At 43.8% G+C, this 12,732-nt stretch overlaps 1 protein-coding gene across 1 annotated transcript in view; it reads left to right on the top strand.

Annotated features, from left to right (window-relative positions):
• Window positions 1-2,015: 2,015 nt before the first annotated feature.
• CDC25A (cell division cycle 25A) overlaps window positions 2,016-12,732 on the top strand; it is a 30,277-nt gene continuing 19,560 nt past the window's right edge. Inside the window, exons 1-6 of the mRNA XM_007951769.2 lie at window positions 2,016-2,185; window positions 3,150-3,223; window positions 6,283-6,325; window positions 6,856-6,892; window positions 7,333-7,434; window positions 9,718-9,837. Of these exons, the coding sequence (XP_007949960.1) occupies window positions 2,016-2,185; window positions 3,150-3,223; window positions 6,283-6,325; window positions 6,856-6,892; window positions 7,333-7,434; window positions 9,718-9,837 (546 nt within the window). The remainder of the gene's footprint in view (window positions 2,186-3,149; window positions 3,224-6,282; window positions 6,326-6,855; window positions 6,893-7,332; window positions 7,435-9,717; window positions 9,838-12,732) is intronic.

Raw genomic sequence — 12,732 nt, 5'->3', positions numbered from 1 at the left:
GGAAGTAGGATTGCCCAACCTTTCTTCCGAGGAGTGGTTGGTGGGTTTGAACCGCCAGCCGTCTGGTTAGCAGGCAAATGTCTTAGCCACTATGCTACCAGAGATACTGCCTCGGAAACCCAAGGAGGAGTCGCTATGAGTCGGGGCCGACTCGACGGCAAATAACAACAACAACAACAGTACTAGAAAGAGAGGGAATGTGCCCTGCTCCAAAGTAGCTCTATCAACTCTAGTTCAGGAAGATTAGAGGGCACACATGGTATGTGGAAAGATAGGGAACAGCAGGAATGGCAGAGGGGAGCCAGGAGGACTGAGGGCCCAGATAAAGATAGGGAAAATGAGCTGGACCCAACAAGACAAAGAGTCTTTGAAAATATCCTGGGAGAGGGAAATGATGAGACCGATACAGTAGAAACATGGCTTGGAAGAGCAGGTGACTCTCAAAGCTGAGAGACCAGCTAAAAGTCTGCTGCTGTTGTACAGTAGAAAGATGATGAGGCCTACACCCAGACAAAGACAATGGGCATAGAGAGAGGTAGCAAGAATATACAGGTTGTCTTATAGAAATATGTGAGCCATATATGTAATTTCGAATGTCCTAATAGCCACAATAAAGAGTGAAAATTAATTTTAACAATATGCTTTATTTAGCCCACCATAAAAATATTATCATTTCCATATGTAATTAATAGGAGCTCTGATGGCATAGTGCCTAAGGCATTTGACTGCCAACCAAAAGGCTGGCTGTTCAAACCCACCAGCCACTCCTCGGAAGGAAGACTGGGCAATCTACTTCCATAGAGATACCACCTCGGAAACCTAAGGAGGGGTTGCTATGAGTCGGCACCGACTCAACAGCAGTGAGTTCCATTATTTAATTAATATTTTAAACTTACTGAATATATTACGTTTTATTTTTCATACAACGCCATGGAACTCCTAGGTGGATTTTTACACCAAAGGCCCTTCTCAATTTGCGCAGGCCTTATTGCAGAGTACATGCCCAGTTTGGCCACCGGCTTTTGGTCAGCGCAGGCCAAGAGCGTTAGAGCCCCAGATTCCGACCTTGGTGGTCGGCAGTGGGGGAGCAGAGGGATAGCTGCTCGCGGCTGAGCCCAGGGGTCCTGGCCCTGGGAGGGGGATGGTCACTCATAACTGGGAATGGCGGCCTGGGGACCGACAAAAGAGACAGGTTGTGGTGCTACACAGTTATAAGTAAGGTTGGGCTCCGCTGAACCAGAAGGGCCCCACAGCCTCCACATCCCTTCAGGCGGTAGAGCGCGGGACAATGTGGGCGCGGCTCAACTGGGGTAGGCGGTGTCGGGAAGGCAGCGCCGGATGGAAACTACGCTTCCCAGCATACAACGGGTCAAAAGGGGCCTACTGGGAGTTTTCATTGACCTCTGAGCCCTTCTTGCTTCGACCCGCCCCGTTTCCTCTGGGCCCCGCCCCATCAGGAGCTGGTGACCTCGGAGAGCCCCGCGGGCGGCTTCCTTCTTTCCCTCTCATTGGTCCAGCTTGGCTGCCATTCGGGGGCGGGGGAATAGCTTACGGATTGGTGGATTCCATTTGGCGCCAACTAGGAAAAGGGGGGCGGGGCACCGGTGTCCCCTAATGAGCAGCTACTACCGCGAAAGCCCATCTCAGTCGCGGCAGCTTAGGAGGGAAGTCGAGGTTTCCTTGCTTCTCTGAGATCCCAGATTCGTCAAGGGTGATTGAAAAACTAAGTGTGTGAGTCTGGGCCGTTGCCGCGCGGCTCTCGCCCGCTTTCCTTTCTCGACCCGCAGCGTTTGTTTGGATTTAATCTTCAGGTTGCCGGCTCCCGCCCGCCCGCCCGCCTCGCGGGGAGAGAGCCGGAGTATCCGAGCGTCCCTAAACCGCGGGGTCGTGTTTGTGTTTGACCCTCGGACGCCGGCAGCTGGGCGCGCGGCCGAAGCCGGTGTCGGCGGGGCGGGGCGGGCGGGGTGGAGGCGGAGAAAGAGGGAGCGGGAGCCCTGGGGAGGCCGGGCGCCGCCATGGAACTGGGCCCGGAGCCCCCGCACCGCCGGCGCCTGCTCTTCGCCTGCAGCCCCCCTCCCACGACACCAGCCGTGGTAAAGGCGCTGTTCGGCACACCAGCCGCCGGGGGGCTGTCGCCTGTCACCAACCTGACGGTCACCATGGACCAGCTGCAAGGACTGGGCAGGTGAGAAAGGGGTCAGCAGCAGGGGCCCGGGCCGCCGAATTTCCTGCTAGTCTTCGGGGAAATCGGGCCGGAAAATGAGCCTGGAGAAAGGAACGACCTGGCTGCCTGATTCAGCCGCTCCGAGACGGCATTCCCGGCCAAAGGGCCCGCCATGTGCACCTTTCGCTCGGGCGGAATGTTGGGCGGGAGAGGCCGTTCGGACTCTCCAGGGCTGGACCGGGTGGGGGGAGGAGGCCCCTGTTCCTCACCTTCGCCACCCCTTTCAGATTGCCCTCTAGCCTCCTTCTGTCGCTTCCCTATCCCAGGGAGCCCTTTGGAATCTTAGCACCGACTTACACGCTTTGCTGAACCTCACAGGATCTTAGTTTCCTGTAAGCTTTGTTCCTTCCCAACAAAGTGACATGGCATTTTCTTTCCTGATGTTGGTATAGAATTATCGTAATTCGCAATCCCTCCTTGCCTCGTGCACATTCCTGATTCACACCTCGTTGCTTTCCCAAAGCCAGGCCTTTTTTAGCCAACTTTTCATAATGGAAAGCCCTTGGGACTTGCCCTTACAGCAAACAATACATCCTGCAGTGTTTCTGGTGAAGCTGCTTTCCCCTCAATCTTGGGTATCCCTTTTGCTAACCAAGCACATGTCTTCTTTCCAAATCTCTGAAATGCAGAAACACTGTCTTAATCATCGTTAATTCTCCACTTTTAGCACTTCTAGAACACATCTTCACATTTCAGGAAATATTTCATTCATCATAATCATCATATTCTACAGTGTGGCCCAGGGTATGCTCAACCAATCTTTTCTCCTCTCCTTTTTCATCCTCAAGTGCAAACTGGATGTCAGGGTGGGAAAAGGGGAGTCTGCTGTGGCCTAGAAGTAATCATGGTTCATGGCAACCTGGCCACTTGTTAAGCTTATGGCCTGTCTCCTGTATTAACTCCGAGAAATTTCTCTTGGTTGTAGTGAGTATGAGCAGCCACTGGAGGTGAAGAACAGCAGTCTGCAGAGAATGGGTTCCTCTGAGTCAACCGATTCAGGTATTCTTTGTCTTCAGTATGAGTTGTGTGTCTGCTGTGAGGGGTGGGGGCAACACTTGGAATTTGCTGAAACATTCCTTTTCACCTGGGGATGAAGTGTAGGGAGTAGTTGAGACAGGATGTGGGGAATTCATGGCATTGGGTGACAAATACCGTTAGGAACAGTACAAAGAAGCCTCTTATGTCAGTTTACAGAAAGAGAAAACAAGTTCAGGTGTCTCTAAGGAGGTAGTGTATGCTGGGTCTTGAAGGATGAAGGATGAGTACAAAAAAAAACCAAAACATTGCCATCAAGTCAATTCCAACTCATAGTGACCCTATAAAACAGAGTAGAACTGCCCCATAGGGTTCCCAAGGCTATAAATCTTTATGGACCCAGACTGCCACATCTATCTCCCATGGAACAGCTGGTGGGTTTGAATTGCTGACCTTTTGGTTAGCAGCCAGCAGCTGAACGCTTAAGCACTATACCACCAAAGCATCTAGGAAGAATGAGTGGTAGAGTAGAATTCACTATACCACTGTAAGTGACATTCAGAAAGTCATCAGTTAAAATGTGGGGTCAAATTATTGTAAATATGATAAAGCTTGCTATGGAGGAAAAGAGCCACTGTATTTTATTCTAATTCATAAACTTGTGTTACTGCAGGGTTTATCTTTGCACAGATAAGAGTATTTGGGGCAACAGATGCTTTAGGTTAAAGAGCTGCAAGAATAAAGTCTTAAATATAGGTGGCCTTTTGAGAACTGGAGATAGGATTCTCGTTTGTGCCCGTGTGGGAAGCCTTGTTGAAGGCAGAAAATGGTTGCCTTGCAAGTCACATGACTAATAATTTTCCAAATCCAAAATTTACCCACATGACTTGGCAAGATAAAATATTTTAAATCAAAACTATCTTGGAAACAATGGGCCTATAAGTTCATGTGAATGATCAGAATTCCCAGGTGTATAGTAGAGCTGACAAGGGGCAAGGTTATGGGCATTACTTGGTCACAGCCAGCTACCCAGAGGGACCGAGTAGTTGATCCTGCGGGCTTGGGACCATAGTCGCAGGGGACATCAAGCTCAATTGGCATAACATACTATACAAAACATTGTTCCACCTACTACTTTGGCGAGTAGCGACTGGGACCTTAAAAGCTAGGAAGCTGCCATCTAGATGCAACAACGGGTCTCTCCTCGTCAAGAAGAAAGAAGAAAACCAAAATTAATGGAAACAATCAGTCCTAGCGACTGGTACACCATCCGATCTGCAACCTATACAACTATGAGACCAGAAGAACTAGATGGTGCCCAGCTACCACTGCCATCCACTTGGAAGGGATGTAGGAGATCCTGCATAAAGAGGGAGAACAATGTGGTACAAAACTCAAAATCATTTGGAGGCAAAAAAAAAGGAAGATGGGGACCAGGTTTGCTGGTCCAATAGAGCCTGGTGTAACCACTGAGACTATGGCCCCTAGCTGCCCTTCAGGTCTGGAATTGAACCCACAACTGTGGTTTCCAGCCAAACAAAGTACAGGCATGTGAGTTAAACATTTACCTCAAGTAGACACACGCCCTGGAGAGAACAATCATGGGAGAAGGAAGGGCTGCTTATGCACAGGGAGATAGCTCAGGGTGCAGAAGAGTATGAAGGGAGGGACACTGGGAGGAGGTAACTATGGGGAGGAAGTGGGAGTGGAGCTGCTGCATTGTAAATTTTGGTCAATGACATGAGACAAAGTATATGTGAACTGCTGTATGAAAAGTGAATTTACTCTGTAAATCTTCACCCAAATCCTAATTAAAAAAAAAAAAAAAACTATCTTGGAAAAACCTGGTGCCTGTTTCTCTGGTTGGAACTCCAGTTTGAAAGTTACTTGGGTCACCTCTGAATAACCAGGTAATCATGGCATGAATCAGTTTAACTCACCTTTTTCCCCTGATGGTAATTGGAGTTCCTGGTTGGTGCAAATGGTTAATGCACTAACCAAAAGATTTGAAGTAAGAATCTACCCAGAGGTATCTTGGAAGAAAGGCCTGGTGACATACTTCAAAAAAATTAGCCACTGAAAACCCTGTGGAGCATAGTTGTGCTCTGACACATGTGGGATCACCATGAGTCAGACTGACTCCACAGCAACTAGTTTAGTTCATTTGGTAGTATACCCACTCCTCACTTAATCAACATGGTTAAGTTCCAAAGATCAGGTCATTATGCAAAATCGGTGTGATAGGGAAATGGAGGGTGACCACATCATATCACAAAATGGAGGATGACTACATCATTATGTAACTACCAGATTTCCTCATTATACTATCATAAATGTGAGATGTTGGATAATGAGAGAGTCGATAAGTGAGAAGCAGATGTATTTGCATGTGGGAGAAGGGATCAGTAGATATACTATGAAAATATTAAGACTTGTGCAAATAGGAAATTTTGGCAAATCAAATAGAGACTTGACTTCAGTTCTGGCAAGGGACTAAGCTATTAGTCTTTATTGGCTGACTTAAGTAAAGTTCTAATTTTAATTTTATTTATTTAAGTTTCACTTGTGCTTTGGATGCAAATTTACAGAGCAAAATTTGTTTTACATTCAACAGTTCATGTGCATTTGATTTCACACCCCGATTACTATCCCCAACCATAAGAAACTCTCCTCCCCTCCCTTCCCTGTGACTAACCCTTTCTGTACCCTTCTTTACTGTGCACTCGTGTCTGTCCAGTTTTCCCTCTATGCGAATGCTGCCCCTCTGGTGCCCCATGCCAATTGTTCCATGGGGTGTACCTCCCTAGAGTAGGTGGGTGCATTGCCTTGAGATAGGTGTTCTGATGTAGGTCTTTGTACTGTTGGGCTAATTTTATTATTTTTAATGACAAAATGTGTTTCATGTATGATTTCCTGAGATTTTAAGCACTCTGAAAGCACAAGGAACTGAGAATATTTTAAATGAAAAAATGAGAATTGTCAGGCAAATGGGAATTCTCATAGAAGGAATGAGGGCTGCTTTATAAAGCAGCTGAGCTACAGTGATTAGTGGTGAACAGGAACTTTTCTTTTATTTACCACAGGCTTCTGTCTGGATTCTCCTGGGCCCTTGGACAGTAAAGAAAAGTATGTATTCACTGCTTTTACATGTTTGTACTCAGAAAAAGATTTTCTTGATTATTTAATGACATTCTTCACACTCTGGCCTATACCCTTGGCTTTGGCCGTCCTTAGTTAACAGCAATCAGTTTGTGATGAACATGGGTTGCTGTGAGTCAGAATCAACTTGAAAAATGTTGGTAGTCAGACTCTCTGATCCTGCCAACATTCTTGTATTTTTTTGAGAATGAGTAGTTTATGTCAGCAGTTTTCAGATCCTCCCCTCCTTTATTTTTTTTCACTGTAATTTTGATGTTCTATTCAGGGCACTCAAGCCCCTGCTCCACCCTATAATGTCATAGCCTTAAGAAAACCTGTATGTTTTAAGAGAAGACCTTGTTTTGTTTTTTTTCACCTAGAAATTCCGTGTTGGGTGTGCTGCTCTGGGAATTTGGTCTGTTTGACTGTCCCCAAACTACAGGCTAGACACTGTTCATCTTCTAATATGAATAAATCTTTGTTTTATTCTCATTATTTACCTTGTGATTTCATTGCAGCCTTGAAAATCCCATGAGGAGACTAAATTCCCTACCGGTAAGTTAGTGTTCTTCTTTATTCTGGGCTAGTACCTATTCTCTGCCCTCCCCACCAGAGTGACCTTGATGTGAGATCTTAGAGAGTAAAGACTGCTTATTTATAAGCATAAGACTATGGAAAAGCACTCAAGACCATCTACCTAAAGAATGCCTCTTGGGGACTTTTTCTTCCTTCATTTCTACCAGGAAGGGTGCTTTTTATCCAAATAATATTTTGGAGTTGATTTGGCCCTTGCTGAGAGGGCTGTAGACCTTGTCAGGTTACCTGTAAAGCCATAAAATGAGGACCTCTAACCTATGTTCTGACAATATAGCACCCTGGCTGCTTTTACTGGATACCTATGGCTATAGTGTAAGAAAAGAGCTAGCCTTCCCCTCTTTTTTTTCTCTTCTGAATTTTCATTCACGTACCCTAATTTCCTCTTTTCATTTTGATAGCAGAAGCTTCTGGGATGTAGCCCAGCTCTGAAGAGGAGCCATTCTGATTCTCTTGACCATGACATCTTTCGGATGATTGACCAAGATGAGAACAAGGAAAACGTGAGTGTCGCATCATTGTACTAACACAGGGCAGAGGGAAAATCAGTGACTGTCTTAAGTACAGTGGGCTGCTCTGTGGGATACTAAATCTTGGCCAAAGTCAAGCATGGTCTTTCGGGTCAGGGAAACCTATGTTTGAATCCTGCTACTTTTACTAGTTTTGTAACCTTGAGCAAGTTACTTCTCTTTAGTTTTCTGTTTCTTTGATTGTAAAAGGAGCTCTGGTTGATGCAGTGGTTAAAACATTCAATTACTAACAAAAGGTCTGTGGTTTAAACCCACCAGCTGTTCCACAGGAGAAAGATGAAGCACTCTGCTTCCGTAAATATTTACAGCTTTAGAAACCCTATGGGTTACTCTGATCCTATAGGGTTGCTGTGAGTTGGAATCAACTTGATGGCATTGGGCTTGGTTTGGGGTTTTTCTGTTTCATTTTGTTTTTTGGTTGTAAAATAGGTGTGTCTCTTAGGGTTATTGTGGGGAAACAGATGATGTATATAAGACACTTAAAATGGTGCCTTATGTAGGAGTTACTCAGCTGGAAGCTCTTTAGAGTAATTATGTCCTCTGTGTGAAGACATCTTTATCCTCCTCTGTCTGGGAAGGTCTGCCCAGACTTTCTTTTCTTCTTTGCTCTGACACTGAGATACGTTGTGAGCTCCAGAAAAAGCTCAGCAGTGTTTAAGAACTGGCCCAGTAGATTCCAGGGGATTTCAGAGTAATAGACATGGTGGCTTAGAGGGGAAACTTACATGATTTGTCATCTTAAAAAAAAAAAGTCTATGAACACCCTGGCCTGGCTTTCTCTCTTGTGTCTGGTAAGCGTGCCTTGCATAGGATAGACATCCAAAGTAGTTGATGAGCTAGCTCAACTTTTCTAGTCTTCTTTCTCAACTATTTCTGTATCTGTTTATTTCCCTCCCTTTTCTTTTCCCTGCTGAGACACCACAATTTATAATCCTTATAATCTTCTACACTTAAGGTAAAACCTACTGCTTCCATGAACTCTTCTAGTGATTCATTTGGCAACTTGAGAGATGTTTTGAGGGCTAATACAGAAATGAGTTTCTGTCAAAACACCCTGCTCCCCTGCCTTGAGCACTTGGGGCACTGTATCGGCTTTCTACCCCTGGGGCCAAAGCTACAATGATAATGATGCCTGCTTCTCCCCCAGACTTCGCTTCTCCCAGGGTTGCCTCCCTGGACCTTTGTTTTAGTGGGAAAACCACATAAGATGGTTAAAGCACTTCCTCTCTGGAGTCATGCTGCCTAGCTTTGTGACCATGGCCATATCATTTAACCTGTAAGGCCTAGTTTCCTCCTCTGAAAAATGAGGTCGTTCAGGTTATATTGGAGGGTTAAATGAATTAATGCACAGAAAGTGTTTAGGTACGGTGTTGGCACGTAAATATTACTCAGTATTAGCTGTTAGTGCATTGAGTGCTTAATGAAATTCTTAAGTGGCTATTCCAGGGTAAGGGAATATGGGTGTTTTTTCTTGTTTTTTCAAATTTTTCTACAGTACAGTTATACTTATTTTCTAAACTTTATTATACTGAAATCTAACAAAATATACAAATCTCAAATGTACAGCTTGATGAATTTCTACAAGTAAGCATCCCTATATAACTACCACTGAGATTAAGATGACATGACCATAACCTCAGACCCCCCCTTGCCTCCCCATCAATAACCATCTCCCACAAAAGTAACCATTAGTCTGAGTTCTGTCATCCGAGATTAATTTTGCCTGTTTTTTGTGTTTTTTTTTTTAATTTCTTTCATGCTAGTATGTATTCTGCCACGTCTGGCTTCTTTCACTCAAAATAAGTCTTACATTGGTAAATCCACAAACCAGTAAACCAATAGTTTAGTTTTATTTTCATTGTTTTCAGTATGTAATGCAGTCATTTTAAGTGGGATAAGCATTGTCTCCTGTTCATACAAAGAGGTGGAAAATATAAGACCCTAAAGCATATAGCATTTATCCCAATGTAGTGACTTTTCTGAGATTTTTCTGCTTCATAGAGTTGGTAATTTATTAGGAAATAAAGTGCTTGTGGTGAAAAGAGGGGAAATGCTGCTTGTGAAATTAGCTGTGACAGATTAGATGTATCCATTGTTAGAAATTAGATCAGAAACAGGTACAACTTTCATTCAGAGGCTGTTATAAAGGTGGCAACTAGTGCCCACTTCTTTGCCTGTCTGAAGCAAGCTACAGCTGAGGCCCTAGATCTGTTTTTCATGGACAGTAGACAATATCTTGACTATACTGTCTTGCAGGAAGCCTTTGAGTTTAAGAAGCCAATAAGACCTGCATCTCGTGGCTGCCTGCACTCTCATGGACTTGAGGAGGGTAAAGATGTCTTCACACAGAGGCAGAACTCTGCCCCAGCTCGGATGGTATGTGCTCTGGCTTTCATAGGGGAGCTTCTGAGGGGAAGAGAGATTGACAGCACTCTCTTTAACCCAGAACTAAAGACACTCCAGTAGCTCTTGCTTTCTTTACCTTGACTTTGACTTCTGAAACTAAGCTGTGAAACATTATGGCTGTGGCAGATAGGCAGAAGCAGAATGAGACATGGTGTGTTTGAAACATTGTACTTGAGCAAGGAAAATTTGACCTTGTCAATTTTGGGTAAATAATCTGCAGGCATCTTGGGTGGTCATTCTAAGTGTATATATGAAGGGATAATATCTTTCAGGTAAAACTTGCTCCTTTATGATGATGCATCCTGAGGGCTAGAGGCACATCCCAGAGAAGGGTTTTGTTTGGAGAGAGCCCTTGGCTTCTTCCAAAGATGGCTTATTAAGAAACTGTCGTGAATTCCAGTGAACCCACTGCCTGTAGGCTTCTTGGCAGCATTTAGAGTCACTTGTCCCTGGGCTATTTATTTATCAGACAGTCAGAGATTGTCATTACTTCCAAAGTTCCCTACTGTTAGCCTGAATTAGACCAATCAACAGTATCTATAGACTGGAGAGACCTGACTTGAGCAAAACAATCATAATTTTCCTGGGAACTTGGATCTGAAAATAGAGCTTTCCAGTCTGGAATGTGGTTTGAGATTCAGGTTTGGCTAATATTGCACTAGGCATTGCACAAAGCACTTTGACACATGTTCCTGTGTTGAATCTTCATAATCTTGTGATGGAGTTTCCCTATTTTAAAGATCAGGAAAATGTAGTCAGGGGCTTAAGAGTTTCCCAAAGATCACAAACCAAAAGATGGTTCATGTCAACCTCACTAGTCTGGCTATCAGTCATGTTAGATATTTCTTTGGTGTTCTTGTTTTCAGTCTCTAAGCCATCTGTTTCCTCATGAAAGCTTCTTGGTATAGGAACCATGGAAAAAGAATCAGTTCCTATCCAGAGACAGATCTAGATTTGTCTGGCATTTTCTATAACATATTTGCCCTTAGGGATCTTAGAACCTCCCTCACAAAAGTTAGTTTATAACCTTCCGAGGGTGCTGTCCATGATAAGAGCCTGTGGGCCCTATGGCACAAAAACTGCCAGTTTGCCCAGGGTGTGTTCATGTGTACCTGTGGAGGATCGGACATCTGGAATTTTTGTATTGGGAAAGCACAGCTAGTATGAGAATTAGAGTAGGTCAGCTGCAGAGGGGGTTCCGAGGTGTGTGATCCACTCAGAAAACCAGCAGACCACTCAAGGACAGAGCCCAAAGGGATTTGGGTATACTTAAGGATTATTTGTAGGGCTTACTTTAGAGCCACCTTATTATTGTGAAGAAATATATCTCTAAACTTTTTTTCTGGTTTTAAAAGCTCCTAGAATAGAAATAATTCATTGTTGACAGTGTTTATTCCCAGATACTAGATTTATGAATGATTTTCTAAACTTTTTATATTAAATAGGTATTGGTTTTATAATAAAGGTTTCTCCCCGGGGGATGGGGAACAGTATAGGATTGTGAAACAAAGTGACCCCTATTTTTACTCCAGGATTGGTGCCATCTCCTAGGGAAGTAGTGGAGTGAGGAGAAAAAAGAAAGGGCTTGGGCTTTGGAATCAGACAGCTGGCTATGTGATCTTGATAAATTCTCTTAAGCATCAGTTTCTCAATTTGTTAAACAAAAAGGGATTAACTACTCTTTAGTGTTTGAAGGAAAGAGCTCTGGTAGCGTAGTGGATAAGGCATTTGGCTGCCAACCAGGTCAGCAGTTTAAACCCACCAGCCGTTCCATGATAGGAAGATGAAGCAGTCTACTTCTGTAAAGATGTACGGCCTTAGAAACCCAATGGGGGTTGCTATGAGTCAGAATTGAGTTGATGGCAGTGAGTTTGGTTTTTGGTAGTGTTTGAAGAATCTCTGGTGGCACAGTGGTTAAAGCATTCAGCTGCTAATGAAACGGTCAGCAGTTTGAACCCACCAGCCACTCCACAGAAGGATGAGGCAGTTTGCTTCCATATAGATTTACAGCCTTGGAAATCCTATAGGACAGTTCTACTCTATCTTTCAGGGTCTTTGGGAGTAAGAATCAACTCAATGACAGTGGGTTTGGTTTGTTTTTGGTTTAGTGTGTTGTAGGCTGAAACAGGATTATATGTGAAAAGATTATATATCATAGTGCCTTGCACATAGTAATGCCTCGTTTAAAAATTGAGCAACTGTCATTAAAATCCGAAGTCTAGACAACTAGAATATACTTCCTAGAACCAGGGCACTCTTTATATTTCCCTCTGTGAGAACTTACATAGAAATTCACTAGGCCATAGTCTGGTCTCCACAGAGACTTGGATCTTTACATCCTTCTTCATTTCAGCAGATTATCATAGCTCTCATGTTGTGCAGTGTTCACCAATTACTGTATTTTCACATATAATGCACATATGCATGACACACATAGCAAGCATAGGAAATTGACACATGAGAGGGTTGCACTGTTTGCAAAAAAAGTATAACATGCACATTATTTGTGTAAAATTATAGTATGCCACCCTGATAAAACAAACCATACTCTTCACAAGAACCTAGCCACAGATCCTGCTATGGTGAATTGCTTCTAAAAAGTTTTTTGTGAAGACTTCTAAACCTGACTCTGTGGGTGTCAAATCATTTATAATCTCAGGGTACATTTTCCTTTGTTTAGTAGCTGGTAAAATTTTACATCTTTTTATTTCTTTATTTTATCGTGATTTGGGTGAAAATTTACAGAGCAAATTCACTTTCCATATATCAGTTCACATATACTTTGTCTCATGACATTGACCACAATTTACCACAATGCAACAGCTCCCCTCCCACTTTCTCCCAATAGTTACCTCTTCCCTGTGT

This window comes from Orycteropus afer, unplaced genomic scaffold, assembly GCF_000298275.1.
Source record: "Orycteropus afer afer isolate SDZICR_OR568_19922 unplaced genomic scaffold, OryAfe1.0 scaffold00311, whole genome shotgun sequence".
Taxonomy (NCBI): domain Eukaryota; kingdom Metazoa; phylum Chordata; class Mammalia; order Tubulidentata; family Orycteropodidae; genus Orycteropus; species Orycteropus afer.
This window is presented reverse-complemented; position numbering and strand designations above follow the sequence as displayed.